Below are 13,402 nucleotides of genomic sequence, written 5' to 3'. Positions count from 1 at the left end.
AGCCAACCCCGCTGTGCTGGCTTGCTTTTAGAAAAATGTGTGCATTGGTGCACGCATGCATGCATACACCTCAACCACTACCACACCTGACCAGAGCTCCCCTGTCCCCTTCAGTAGCCAGCCTCCTGTAGTCTTATCCTTAGAGATACATAGACACACACACACACACACACACACACACCCCCGACTGGTATTCTCCTTGTCCCTCTGGTAGCCAACCTCACTCTGTTCTCACTCTTAGAGACACGCAGGCATGCATATGCACACAGCTGACCAGAACTCTCCTGGTCTCTCTAGTAGCCGGCTCACTTAGAGGTTCACGTATACACAAAAGCAAGTCTCGTCCTTAGAGACCCCAAAGACCCTGTGGTTTCTCGCAGCTGGCCAGAACTCCCCTGGTCCATCCAGTAGCCAAGTCTGCCTGTGGTCTTACCCTTTGGCACCATCCCCCCTTTATCCTGGCTCCCAGGCTACTTTATCTACTTGCCAGCTAGTCCAGCTTGATACTTCCTAGTAATCATGCATTCACTTGCACACTCACAGGTGTTCAGTTTCTGGCACCGTGTACACACAGGCCCTCTGACCCGTGGTCCCACTGCAGTTGCTGGCACTTACGTTCACTTGCTCTAATCTCTTCAGTTGTTGGCACAGTGGACACACAGGCCCTTTGACCCACAGTTTGATTCTGGTTACTGGCACTCAGACCCTCCATACACACACAAACGTACACCAAAGAGAGACCCTTTCCCACAATGAAAGAGTTAGAAGTGGTGTTTAGTGAGAAGACGAGACAGACTACCAACCAGGTGCAGGGCATGGCCAGACAAGCATATTGAGTGGTCACTGTTTATACCGCTGGCCCTTTTTAATTCCTTTTCCCTGTATTTTTTAATTTTTGTGGCTCCCCAAATCACCTAGATCCATCCATTTCCCTGCCTTTGGTTCTTGCTCTAAACATTCCATAAATCTTTGCAATTCCAAAATGCCCTTCACCTGTGTCCCATGATACATTCTGTACCCCTAGGCAGTAACTTGATGCAAAAGGCGCTCAACATTTACGTCATCTTAATGGGTTTCACACTTGGACGATGGGACTGATGGTTCTCTGAGGAGGAGGGGGAACATTCCCTGCAAGGGCCTGGACAGGGCGGGCCCTTCCTCCAGAGTCAGAATTCGCGTTCTTCCCTGCCTGTCATTGCTGTTCTGTGATAGGCTTTGGAGTATATGGGACAGAGTATTCTTTCACCTCCCAGACCTGCCATTGCCTGTGGTCTACTTGTGGATGTGCAGAGCAGCTTTTTATCATGCACTGTAACAGCTGTTATGTTACATTGTATTTATTTATGGAAAGCTTTCTGTTAATACTCCGAATTACAGATTTAGCTTTTGATCTGTGAATTAGGCTGCATCCTACGCAAATAAAAACCCAGAATTTTTATGAACTCGTAATTATATACTAATCATATCTATTAGCATTCTGCATATCTGTAGATTAAATTCTATGGGGTTTGCTTTCTGGGATCTGAAATAATATCAGTTAATATATATGTATTAGTAGGATAAAGATGCTATTTGACTGAGGTGACATATAGGATTGTTAAGCTGAAGACCTCATCACACATACAATATGCTGGTGCATATTGAAAGCAAGCCTGTATGTCTGTTAAGCTCATAACCTTGTTTTGTTGTTCTGATTTTGGGTTTGGTTTTTTTTTTTTTATTATTATTTTGTGGTTTATGCTTTCAGCTGAGCTCCTTGCAAGGAGTGGTTCAGGAGAAGGAAGCTCTCCTGGAAGAGCAGGTTCACCAGCATCAAGCTGAATTGCTCAAGATAGCGGCCCGGTCAGTTCTGGAAGTAGAAATGCAGCAGGTATATTTGATATAATAATCTTACTATGGGAGGACACAGGAAAATAAATTTTACCAGTCTGAAGACACCCTGAGAGAGCAGTTCTCATCAAAGTAACTCAGGAGTGAGAAGAGATACGGTTTGATTGTTTGGGATTTTTTGGGATGCTAGTTTTGACTTTCAGAGTCCTAGCTTCAGTCTGCTGATTTGCTATCAATTGAAAAGAAAGAACAGTTAAAGTATTAAATTATTGTGCTCCAGTTCCCTATTTGTGAAACAATGTTAAGCTCTTTCTACTGCACCAGGACTCCAGAATAAGTGTCAACAAAGATAAAGTTATTCAGGCTATTAAAGTAACTGTGTTATGAAAACTAAGTGTATGGGTCAAACCAGGAAATCTGGCCTTCTTGTGTTAGCCTCCCAGATACTGGTATAGCACTCTGTCTCACAGAACCTGCGTACACTTCAGAGAAAGCTAGAGGAGCAGGAAGCAGCTCTGCTAGGACGAACTCAGGTGGTAGAACTGCTGCAGCAGGAATTACAAACTGCTGAACAACAAAATCAGGTACCTTTTCATGCTTTGCTTATTGCCTTACTCTTATGTGTAAGTGGTGGATGGGGCCTTTGTCAGTAGCTCGGAAGTTACCAGATTATCTTATTTCTGCCACCAGATTTCCAGCATGAAATCAGCTGGAAGGTCTCCCTCAGATCAGGTTTTAGAACTGTGGGTCTGTATTCATGGTTTATAGTAGGTGCAGCCAAACAACAGGGATAGGGATACTGCAGCAACTATCTCTAGTGACCCAAGTTCTGGGCAGGTAGACAGGGACAAAAATCTATCCATATTCCATGCTGCTGGGTGGTACGTTCATGCCTACGAAGAAAGTGACTAACAGTGCTGCTGTAGCTACACTGTTTCTGGACTGCAGTATCCAGGCCAAATCAGAGCACCGACAAATATTCTTTGGTATGTCTTGCTGAGAACGTGGTGATATGATGACACAGCTTCTGGAGTGGTATTGGCTCTCAAACATTTTGGAGCGTGAAAAGAATGAGGTCAAGTCTGTGCATATATGACTATATATACATGTGCCCTTGAGACAGGGTTTAATATGCAGTCTCTTAAAAGGCTTGTTTGCAGATACGGGATGGGTGTATTTTTAATTTTTTTCCAATATCTGAACTTCTGAAAATAATTCTCCATCCCTTTAGAAGAGACTTACACTGTTATATAACAGTCTCATGTTAGCAGGCTGCACAATCTCCAGCCAATCTAGTGCTGAGCCTCGTTTTTATAACTTTTACACGCTTATGCACCACTCTGTTTTCTTTCTCCATGTGCCCCAGCCAGGCACAGTGGTGTGACCTTTTACCACCAGGAAGAGGTGAAGAATTTCAGTGAGCTGACCTGTGATCACTACTGATTACATTGCTCACCAGGGTGTTTCATGGAGTGTCAGCATGGATATCTTCATGGCATGGTTGATGGGTTCCCCTGACACCTCCTCTGTGTCTGTGACTCCCCTAATGCACATTCTATGGTCAGAGGGAGACCTTGGTACACATGTAAGCTTGAGGCCATGTGCTTGAAGCTTCTCTTCCTACCCGTAAAGGGAGCTCCTCATCAACCTCTTCCTATGTTGACCATCCGCAGCTCCAGGAGGAGGAAATTTGATAAAAGGAATTCTGGCAAGTGTAGGGTCTGTTTATGTTCCCTGGTTGTCTCAAATCTCTGGTCAGTGTCAGCCAGCTTTCTGGGATCTTTCGTGAAGCAGTGGGCACTGTGTGGAGCACTCTGTTACCTCCAGTTTCCTATTCCAGCATTTTTGACCCCCTTTCACATATACACTTTTGTTCTGTTTTTTAATTGTACCCTGTACCCTCTTTTGTGGTGGTCCTTCCTCCCCTTTTTGGGAAGCTTTCTTTCCTGTAAATGAGAACTCCTGGCCACTGTTCTATTGTTTCCTTCCTCTACGTTCCCCTGCTCTAAAGTAAGACTTTCTTTAACAAAATTGAGAGTTGTTTCTCCCAGCATTGCTTTCTTGAAATTTGCAAATAGTAGGACCGTTTCTTTTTAACAAATTGAGATTTCCGTCATGTTTATTTACTCCTTTCTGCTACTTAGATATTTGAAAAGGATCTAATGGCAATTTTAAAATATAATTCAGGTGCTTTAATTTGGCAATGTATTGAACTAGTTGAGAGTTAAATTCATTTCCATATCCTTTTACAGTCACTCCGAGATCAGTGCCAGAAGATGGAAATGGATCTAAGCTCTCTGAGGGATGTGCTAGATGCAGAGAGGCAAGAGTCTCAGGATCTCAGAGAGAAGATGGAACTGGAATTAGCTGAGAGGAAGCTGTCCTCCCATCGCTTGCAGGAGGAGGTACAGCGTCTCTCGGAACATCTGGCAGAGGCCAGAAGAACACAAGCTGAATTAGAGGTGAAGTATAAAGACCTGGAGCAGGAACAAAGTCTGGAGGTGGAAGAGAAAAACCTGCAGATCGGTTGTCTGAAGGTGGCTGAGGAAGAGCTGCAGTCTAGCCATGCTGCCCTTGTAGCTGAAAATGATCAGCTGAAGCAGGACATTGACCGGCTGTTGATGTTGTCTGCCGAAAACAGTGCTACAATACAGAAACTACAGGGTGAGCAAGCACAGCAGTTTGGTGAAGCAGGTTCTCAAGAGCCTTAGGATCACTGGGTTGCCTTTATTTGGCTTTGTTTTTATAATAGTTCATAAGAAAGTCTTGGTATAACAATTCCTAATTGCATAGGAACATTGGAGTGGTTGTACTGTATCAAAATAAAGGTCTCTCTAGTGTGATCTCACCTTTCCGTCTTTGGCAGTGACCAAAGACAGTTGCAAAAGGAGGAGCATAAGAGTAGGGCAGCATATATGGCGTTTTCCTTGTCGTCCTGGTTTTGACTGGGATAAAGTTAATTGTCTTCCTAGAAACTGGTACAGTGCTGTGTTTTGGATTTAGGATGAGAGTAATGTTGATAACACACTGATATATTAGTTGTTGCTAAGCAGTGATTATACTAAGTCCAGGACTTCTCATACTGCTCTGCCAGCAGAGGCTGAGAATGCACAAGAAGCTGGACACAGCAAGGACAGCTGACCTTAACAAGGCAAAGGAGTATTCCATACCATATGACATCATGCCCAGTATATAAACCGGGGGGAGTTGTCTGGGGGACACTGTGACTCGGAGATTGACTAGGCAGAGGTCAGCAGGTGGTGAGCAAAATTGTGTTGTGCATCACTTGTTTTGTATATTCTATTATTATCTTCCCTTCCTTTACTGGTGAGTTTTACTTTTTTTTTTTTTTCTGATTCTCTCCCCCATCCCATTGCAGGGTAGGGGCAGAGTAAGCAAGTGGCTGTGTGTTGCTTAATTGCTAGCTGGGGTTAAACCACAACATTTGTGTACTGTCCCAACCTATAATCTTTTGAGGCTTATGGATTTCTTGAGCCAGGTGTATTTTTTATAATTAATTTTAATAACTTGTTGGATTTTGCAAGTTCTTTTTAGATGTACCACGTTCTTCAGAGTCTGAATTCCTATTGAAATTATAAGTAAAACAAACAAGGAAAGCAGACTGTACCCTTTTCTCTGTAGGCTTGTATTGGAACTAATAACACTGATCTTGCCTCAAGCTATTACTTCAGATTGATTTTCTTCCAGCTCCTTTATGGCCCAAAACTGAAGCAGTGAGAGAGAGATAAGGGATCTCGTATACTGTTGTGCATACATGTAAACTGGATGCATTTCAGCAAAAAAGGCAAGAACACACCTTAACTCCCCTTTTTTCCACACTCCATTAGATGAACTTATACAGAAATCTGAAGAATTTGTCCGCTGTCAGAAGGAGCTGAAATCCCAGTCAGTAGTGCAGGCATCTGAACTGAAGAAACAGGTATGATCTTTTCATATGAGTCTCCTAAAATTTTCCCGTATGTTGGGGAACTGAAACTGAATTAAATATTTGGCATTCTTTTTTTATAATATATTGCTTGAGAAAGGCTCTTATGGTTTCTCTCAGCTGAGGGACAGGCATGTTATGACTATGGAAGTGTGGGACGAAATAGGAATCAATTTGAGTCATTTAAAAGTTGCCACTTGATTTGTTAAAAGGTTAACTGAAAGATCAAAGACTAATGTGTTTGTATAAGCTGTATAGGAATTTATCTTTTTCCCTTCCATACTATGTTTAAACAGGATGAAACAACTTCACAGGAAAAAACAATAGATCAGGAAGATCGGAATGGGACTTTACTTCTACCCACAGAAAACTTGGAAAGACAGAAGACTGAAGGTGGTATTATTATCTTAAATATTTTAATATTCTGAAATTATTTAAGAATTATTTTTGCCTATTTTTAGATGATAAACGTGTCTGTGGTTACTGGTTCATTATGCTTTCCTTGCCAAAATCTTCAAAAATACTATATAATCCTTTCCAGTTGTTAAAGCAGAATCCAATTCTAAGGGGAAAAGGAACTTTTTCAATCTCAGGTAGTGAACAGAATGACACAAACAAATAATTAAGCCATCTGGAATTATTAAAGACTGGGATGTGCATCATACACCTGCCTGCATGGGGTTGTCTTGTGGTATGAAGCGATGGTTGGTGTTTTGCCCATGAGACAGAGTGGGTTGAACTTGCTGACTGTATCTCATGTGCTTCATGTTCCTGCATCTATGATCTATGGTGATAAGTGTAAAGAACATGGAGAAGACATGAAAAAGCTAGGATGAAGGCAAGGATGGTAATATTGTGTGGTTGCAGCCTTTTCCAGAAAAGGGCACCAAGGTTAATGTCATTGCGATAGCTCAATGAATAGAATCATAGAATGGTTTGGGTTTGAAAAGACCTTAAAGATCATTGAGTTTCAACCCCCCTGCTATGGGCAGGGACACCTTCCACTAGACCAGGTAGATTGCTCAAAGCTCCATCTAACATGACCTTGAACCCTTCCAGGGAGGGGGCAGCCACAGCTTTTCTGGGTAACCTGTTTCAGTGTCTCACCATCCTCACAGTAAAGAATTGGTTCCTTTTATTTAGTCTACAGTTTAAAACCATTAGCCCTCGTCCTACCCTCACAACTCCCTGATAAAGAGTCCCTCCCATCTTTCCTGTAGCCCCTTTAAGTACTGGAAGGCTGATATAAGGTCTCACCCGTAGCTTTCTCCAGCCTGAACACCCCCAACTCTCTCAGCCTGTCTTCATACGAGAGATGCTTCAGCCCCACTGACCATCTTTGTGGCCCTCCCCTGGACCCGCTCAAGCAGGTCCATGCCTTTCTTACACTAGGAGCCCCAGAGCTGAATGGAGTACTCCAGGTGGGGTCTCACGAGAGTAAAGGGTGAGAATCACCTCCCTTGACCTGCTTCTTTTGATGCAGCCCAGGATATGGTTGGCTTTCTGAGCTGTGAGCGCACATTGCTGGCTTGTATTCAATTTTTCATCCACCAGTACACCCAAGTCATTCTCCACAGGGCTGCTCTCAGTCCACTCCTCGCCCAGCCTGTATCTGTGCTTGGGATTGCCTCGACCCATGCGCCAGACCTTGCACTTGGCCTTGTTGAACTTCATGAGGTTTACGTGGGCATACCTCTCTAGCCTGTCAACGGCCTTCTGGACGGCATCCCATCCCTCTAGCAAATCGACTGCACCACTCAGCTTGGTGTCATCTGCAAGATTGCTGAGGCTGCAGTCAATCCCACTGTCTGTGTTGTGAATGAAGATAGTAAATAGTATTTGTCCCAGTATTGACCCTTGAGGGACAGTACTCACTGCTGATTTCCGCTTGCACATTGAGCCACTGACTGTAACTCTGCACACAGCCATCCAGCCAGTTCCTTATCCAACAGTCCACCTGTCAAACCCATATCTCTGCAATTTAGTGGCAAGAATGTTGAAGGGGACCATATCAAAGGCCTTACAGAAGTCCAGCTTTTATTCTGATACCATACCCTGAATTAAGATTGACTATATCCAAAATGTACCTGGAAGGCTTTGATCAGCTTTCTTGAAAAACAGGTCCTTCCTGAACTGAAAGGAATTCCACCTGAGAAATGCAGTGACTTTTAGAGCATCACTGTCATGTTACTTAAAAGATCTTTCCCAATGCATGTTTACCTGCAAGTTTACTTCAAAACAAGCTTTTTTGGTTGCAATTCTGTTTCCAGTGGGTGTGCTGAACACTTGGTTACTGACATTTTTTAGCATTTGAAACACTGGAAGATGTAGTTTCTTAAAAAAAAAAAAACACCAAAAAATGAAATGGACATGTGAAAAATAAACTTTTCTTGAAGCAGCTCTTTGGGTGATTGAATGTCTCCCCTGCTACACAAGAGACCATTGAGTTTACTTTTTTCTACTTTTCCCTCTACACTAAGAAAATAGACTACTGTTAACAGCTGGACTTGATCTTAAGGATCTTTTCCAACCCAAGTGATTCCATAATTCCATCATCTTCAGGAAAAGCCTATGAAATTCAGCCAGTTTCAAAGAAAGCAAGCATCTGGGTTGAGAGGTAGAGATTGCTTTTCAGAGTCACTGTATAATTAATTTAACGTTAGTTATAAGGCTTTCCCTAGTTCACTTAGTGGAAGAAAACATTGTTGAAAGACTACAGTATAGTATGAATTGATAAAAGAAATTTATTATCACAGAAAACGAACAGACTGCTTTCCAGATGTTTGAACTCACAAAAACAATTAATTTGAGCCTTCTCAAAATGCATAATACCTTTAACTCAGTAAATACAATTTTGTATAGTCAGTTGTATATAGAAAAGAGTTTAAAGGGGCACAAAAGCAAACCTTATACCATATGTTAATGCTATGTCCCCTCCGCATACTCAGAATTGGAAAGTACAAAAGTTCCTGTCCATAACAGAACTGTTTAACTTTGTCCTGATTTTTTTTTTTTTTTGCATATGTGTGAACACACATTTTGTATCATCATTGATAGTTAAGCGTTCACAAAAATGTGGTCTGTTTTTTAATGCTTCTAAGTTGATATTTCTGGGCAAGAAAGGCATTGTATAAGTTGTTTTATTGGCTCTTACACTAAAAGGTTGAGGCATTATCTCAAATAGAATTAGCTAGAACTGAGTTGAATCATAGAATCACAAAATAATTTACACTGGAAGGGAACGAAGGTGTATTTTAGTCCAGCTTCCTCCTAGAAGTAGGATCAACTGTGAGATCAGAACAGGTTGCTCAAGGCTTTATCCAGTCAGGTCTTGAAAATTTCCAATGATGGTGACTGCACAAGCTCCCCGGGCAGCCTGTTATGACACATGACTATCCTCCTGGCAAAAAAGATCTTCATTACGTCCACGTGGAACCTATTTTGTTTCAGTATATGTGTATTGTCTTTCATCCTCCTACCTTACACCTCTTTAAAAAGACCGGCTCTGTCTTCTCAATAACCTCTTCATAGGTGTTGGAAGGCTGCTTTTAGGTCTCCCCACAGAGACTTCCTCAAATTGTTTGAAGACAGATGTTTACTGGCAGTGTGGAAATGAACGTGTACTCTGTCTCCCCAGGTAGTGAGAAGACTGAGATGGTGTCTGTCGGTATCAAATGTAAGCGGAAGCTTTCTTCCTATAGTAGTTAATCAGGAAAGCTAAATAACCATAATTATTACTTTCAAACACTATTTTTTTTTTTTCTAGTTGTGGTACGGGACACTTTTGCCTGTCTTTGGAGTATCAAAAGGTCTTGAGTATAATAGAATGGTTGAGGTTGGAAGGGAAACCCAGAACCACTTGTCCAGGACCATGTCCACATGGCTTTTGAATGTCCCCAAGGAGGGAGACTTCACAACCTCCCTGGGCAACCTGTGCCCATGCTCAGTCACTCTCACAGTAGAAAAAGTGTTTCCTGATGTTGAGAGGGAACCTCCTGTGTTTCAGTTTGTGCCCATTGCCTCTGGTCTTGTCACTGGGCACCACTGGGAAGAGCCTGGCTCCATCTTCTTTACACTCTTCCTTCAGGTATTTTGTACTCATTGATGAGATACCCATTGAGCCTTCTCCTCCCTAGGCTGAAGAGTCCCAGCCCTCTCCGCCTTTCCTCACAGGAGAGATGCTCATGTCCCTTCACCATCTTTATGGCTCTTTGTTGGACTTTCACCAGTATGTCCATGTCTCTCCTGTACTCAGGAGCCCAGAACTGGACACAGTACTCCAGGTGTGGCCTGACCAGTGCTGAGTAGAGGTGAAGGAATACCTTGCCTAATGCAGCCCAGAGTACCATTCGCCTTCTCTGTGGTAAGGGCACATTGCTGGACCCCCAGGGCCTTTTCTGCAAAGCTGCTTTCCAGCTGACTGGTCCCCAGCATAAACTGATGCTATGGAGTTGTTTCTCCCCAGGTGGAGGACTTTGCGCTTCTTGTTGAACTTAATGAGGTTCCTGTCAGCCCATTTCTCCAGCGAGACCAGGTCCCTCTCTGAATGGCAGCGCAATCCTTTGGTGTATCAACAACTTCTCCCAGTTTTGTGTTATCTGCAAGCTTGCTGAGAGTGCAGTTTGCCCCATCATCCAGATTATTAATGAGGATGTTGAACAGGATCAGACTCAGTATTGTCCCCTGGGGTACACTGCTAAATTACTGGCTTCCAACTAGATTTCATGCTGCTGATCACCACTCTCTTGGCTGGCCTTTCAGCCAGTTTTCAATCCACCTCACTATCTGTTCATCCAGCCCATACATCAACAGCTTCTCTGTAAGGCTCTTATGGAAGGCAATGCCATAAGTCTTACTGAAGGCCTTGATGATATCCACTGCTCTCCCCTCATTTACCAAGCCAGTCATTTCATCATATACAGTGACATGCATATGATAAATGGTGTTTATATGCCAGTTTAGAGAAATATAAATGTAAAAATATCCTAAGTCAAACAGCAGCCAAGTTCTTGTACCAATCTTGACTTGGACCGTAACACTTAAGCATTTTATTCTTCTCTACTTTTGACAAATTCTCATTTAATTTTTATCCAAATGAAGTTTGAAACATTTTGTTAGAATATTTTTTTTCTTTCCCCTCCTTTATAAAAGTTTTTCTTAAAACCTGAAACTCTGTCATCTGTCCTTTAATTTTAGTCTGTGTAACAGTAGTTTTTCTTTTCTAAAAGGTGCTTAAAACAGCATGTTGTTTTGGTGGTTTGCCTCTAAAAAAAAAAAGCCAAAACACATTATCAAATGACGATGTTAAATATCTCCAGTATATAAGTGTTACTAACAGCCATGTGCCCTGTTTTCTAAAGCTCCTGGAAGAATATCCTGTTACTCTTTAAATCAGAGTTTTAATTTTCAAAAAAAATTGTTTGTGTTTGAATGTTTCAGAAGTACCACACTTGGATCTTGTTCTCCAGGAGCCTCAACAGGAAGCTGTGATGGTTGCAGAAAAGGCGAAGCAGGTAATGATTAAGCAGCTGAAGTAAGCAAAAACTAAAATAGGTCAAGGACTGGCCTTAAAACAGCTAAGCTGCTATGGCCTTTTTTAATAATCCTCTTTGGAAGGTTATTATTAACTGGATTAACAATGAAAGATAGAAGTAACCTCCAAGTAAATACTGCTTGTACAGTGTTCTTATCAGACTGCGTTTCCCTTTGCTGGCTGTGTGAAAGTCTTGTGTCCTTCATCCACCCAATCCATATTTGAGCTATTTTCTGCATTTTCTGAGTTAGTTATTCAGCAAAATCTTAGGCTGAACTGAGACTAGTCTCAAGAAATACAACTCCAAAGGCTCAGCTGTCATTCAAGGTTGCCTTTCAAACCAACCCTGTCCATTCCCTCTGCCCTGATGGAGATCTGGCAGACTGACTGATGGAAGCTGAGTTCTCTTTGTGAAGTGGGGGACAAGTAGATTCTGTCCTTGCACTCTTCCAGCATGAACAGCTGCAGGTACAATTGCAGTCAGTCTATTGGTGAGAAGTACGCAGGATTAGGTACCTCCTGCATTGCTTCATATTCATTCATCAAGGTGATGGAGATGACTGCCTCTGTATATCAGTACTGAGTTAGTTGTAGAATTGTTTGTTAGCTGAGAGCAAGGTACGGGCTTTTTCCAGGCTGCTCCACTCTGTTCTAACCTGCCAGCAGGGGGAAGAAGATGATGCTGTGTTTTATCTAATACATTCCTCTCCAACAGAGAGAGTTTATAGTGTATATATATTACTGTGAAGTGTTAGGGCAAAAACTGACATTTGGGACTCATATTGGAACTGGAGAAGGCATTCTGAGTCAGCTCATCCTGCTTGATTTCAGACTATTTCAGCTGCCCATAGTCAAGGGGTAGAGTAGTGGATCAACAGGTGTACACACACACATGCTTTTTTCAAGGGCAGATATAAGCCTTTGAGCTATTTTCTAGAGCCCCTTTATAGACAGTGGAGATAACAGGTTCTCTAGCATATGAAGAAATCAATAGGTGAAGTCTTAGTTCTTGTATGGATGTCAACAGCAATCTAACCAATTTCCTGGGCTTTATTCAGCGTTCTGTGTGGGCAAAAAGATTCTGTCTGTGAAATAGCAAAATCTCTTCTTTCTTTCCAATGCATCCCATCTTCTTCAACAGTCAGGTTCTGTCCTGTCTAGCAGAGAAGCGGGAGTCATGCAGCAGTTAATAGATTCTTGTGGGTGGTTTGTCTGTGTTGATGGAGCCTGGTGTAACTTTCCTGGGAAGACTGCAGGTTCTTTATTTTCTGGAGTAGTGAGGCATACAGTGACAAACACATGACTTCTCACCTTCTTTTGCTTGTGTGATTCAGTGAAAGGTTATGAATCTGTAGTTAGTCCCTTTGAAACTGTGAAGATTGTAGAGTCATAGAATGGTTTGGATTGGAAGGGACCTTGAAGATCATCTCGTTCCAGCTCCCCTGCTATGGTCAGGGACACCTTTCACTAGACCAGGTTGCTCAAAGCCCTGTCCAACCTGGCCTTGAACACTTCTGGGGAGGGGGCATCTACAGCCTCTCTGGAAAACCTGTTCCAGTGTCTCACCATCCTCACAGTAAAGAAATTCTTCCTTTAATCTAAATCTACCCTCCTTCAGTTTACAACCGTTACCCTACATCATATCGCCACACCCCCTGATAGAGTCCCTCCCCCATCTTTCCTGTAGCCGCCTTTAAGCACTAGGAGGCTGCTCTAAGGTCTCCCCGGAGCCTTCTCTTCTCCAGGCTGAACACCCCCAACTCTCTCAGCCTGTCCTCACAGGGGGATGCTCCAGCCCCCTGATCATCCTCATGGCCTCCTCTGGCCCCGCTCGAGCAGGTCCATGTCTGTCTTATGCTGGGGGCCCCAGAGCTGGACACAGCACTCCAGGTGGGGTCTCACAAGAGCAGAGTAAAGGGGAAGAATCACCTCCCTCAACCTGCCTGGCCACGCTTCTGTTGATGCAGTCCAGGATATGGTTGGCTTTCTGGGTTGTGAGTGCACATTGCTGGCTCATATTCAAACCAAGTGTATCTCAAGGTATGAAGGACATTATTAGAATTGTTGCATTCATTGATATTCTAATCTGCTGA

At 42.8% G+C, this 13,402-nt stretch overlaps 1 protein-coding gene across 11 annotated transcripts in view; it reads left to right on the top strand.

Annotated features, from left to right (window-relative positions):
• The window catches only part of GOLGB1 (golgin B1), a 50,433-nt gene that overhangs the window by 11,944 nt on the left and 25,087 nt on the right, over positions 1–13,402 (top strand). For 10 of the 11 annotated variants that reach the window (XM_033003701.2, XM_033003702.2, XM_033003706.2 and 7 more), the window contains 6 exons: positions 1,748–1,870; positions 2,301–2,414; positions 4,083–4,494; positions 5,679–5,770; positions 6,073–6,169; positions 11,216–11,289. In XM_033003701.2, the coding sequence (XP_032859592.2) occupies positions 1,748–1,870; positions 2,301–2,414; positions 4,083–4,494; positions 5,679–5,770; positions 6,073–6,169; positions 11,216–11,289 (912 nt within the window). The remainder of the gene's footprint in view (positions 1–1,747; positions 1,871–2,300; positions 2,415–4,082; positions 4,495–5,678; positions 5,771–6,072; positions 6,170–11,215; positions 11,290–13,402) is intronic. The other variant, XM_042792257.1, reaches the window with a different exon arrangement.

Source organism: Tyto alba, unplaced genomic scaffold (genome assembly GCF_018691265.1).
Source record: "Tyto alba isolate M040663 unplaced genomic scaffold, T.alba_DEE_v4.0 Super-Scaffold_2, whole genome shotgun sequence".
Classification (NCBI taxonomy): Eukaryota; Metazoa; Chordata; class Aves; order Strigiformes; family Tytonidae; genus Tyto; species Tyto alba.
The sequence above is the reverse complement of the archived record's forward strand: the minus strand, read 5'-3'. Positions and strand labels throughout refer to the sequence as shown.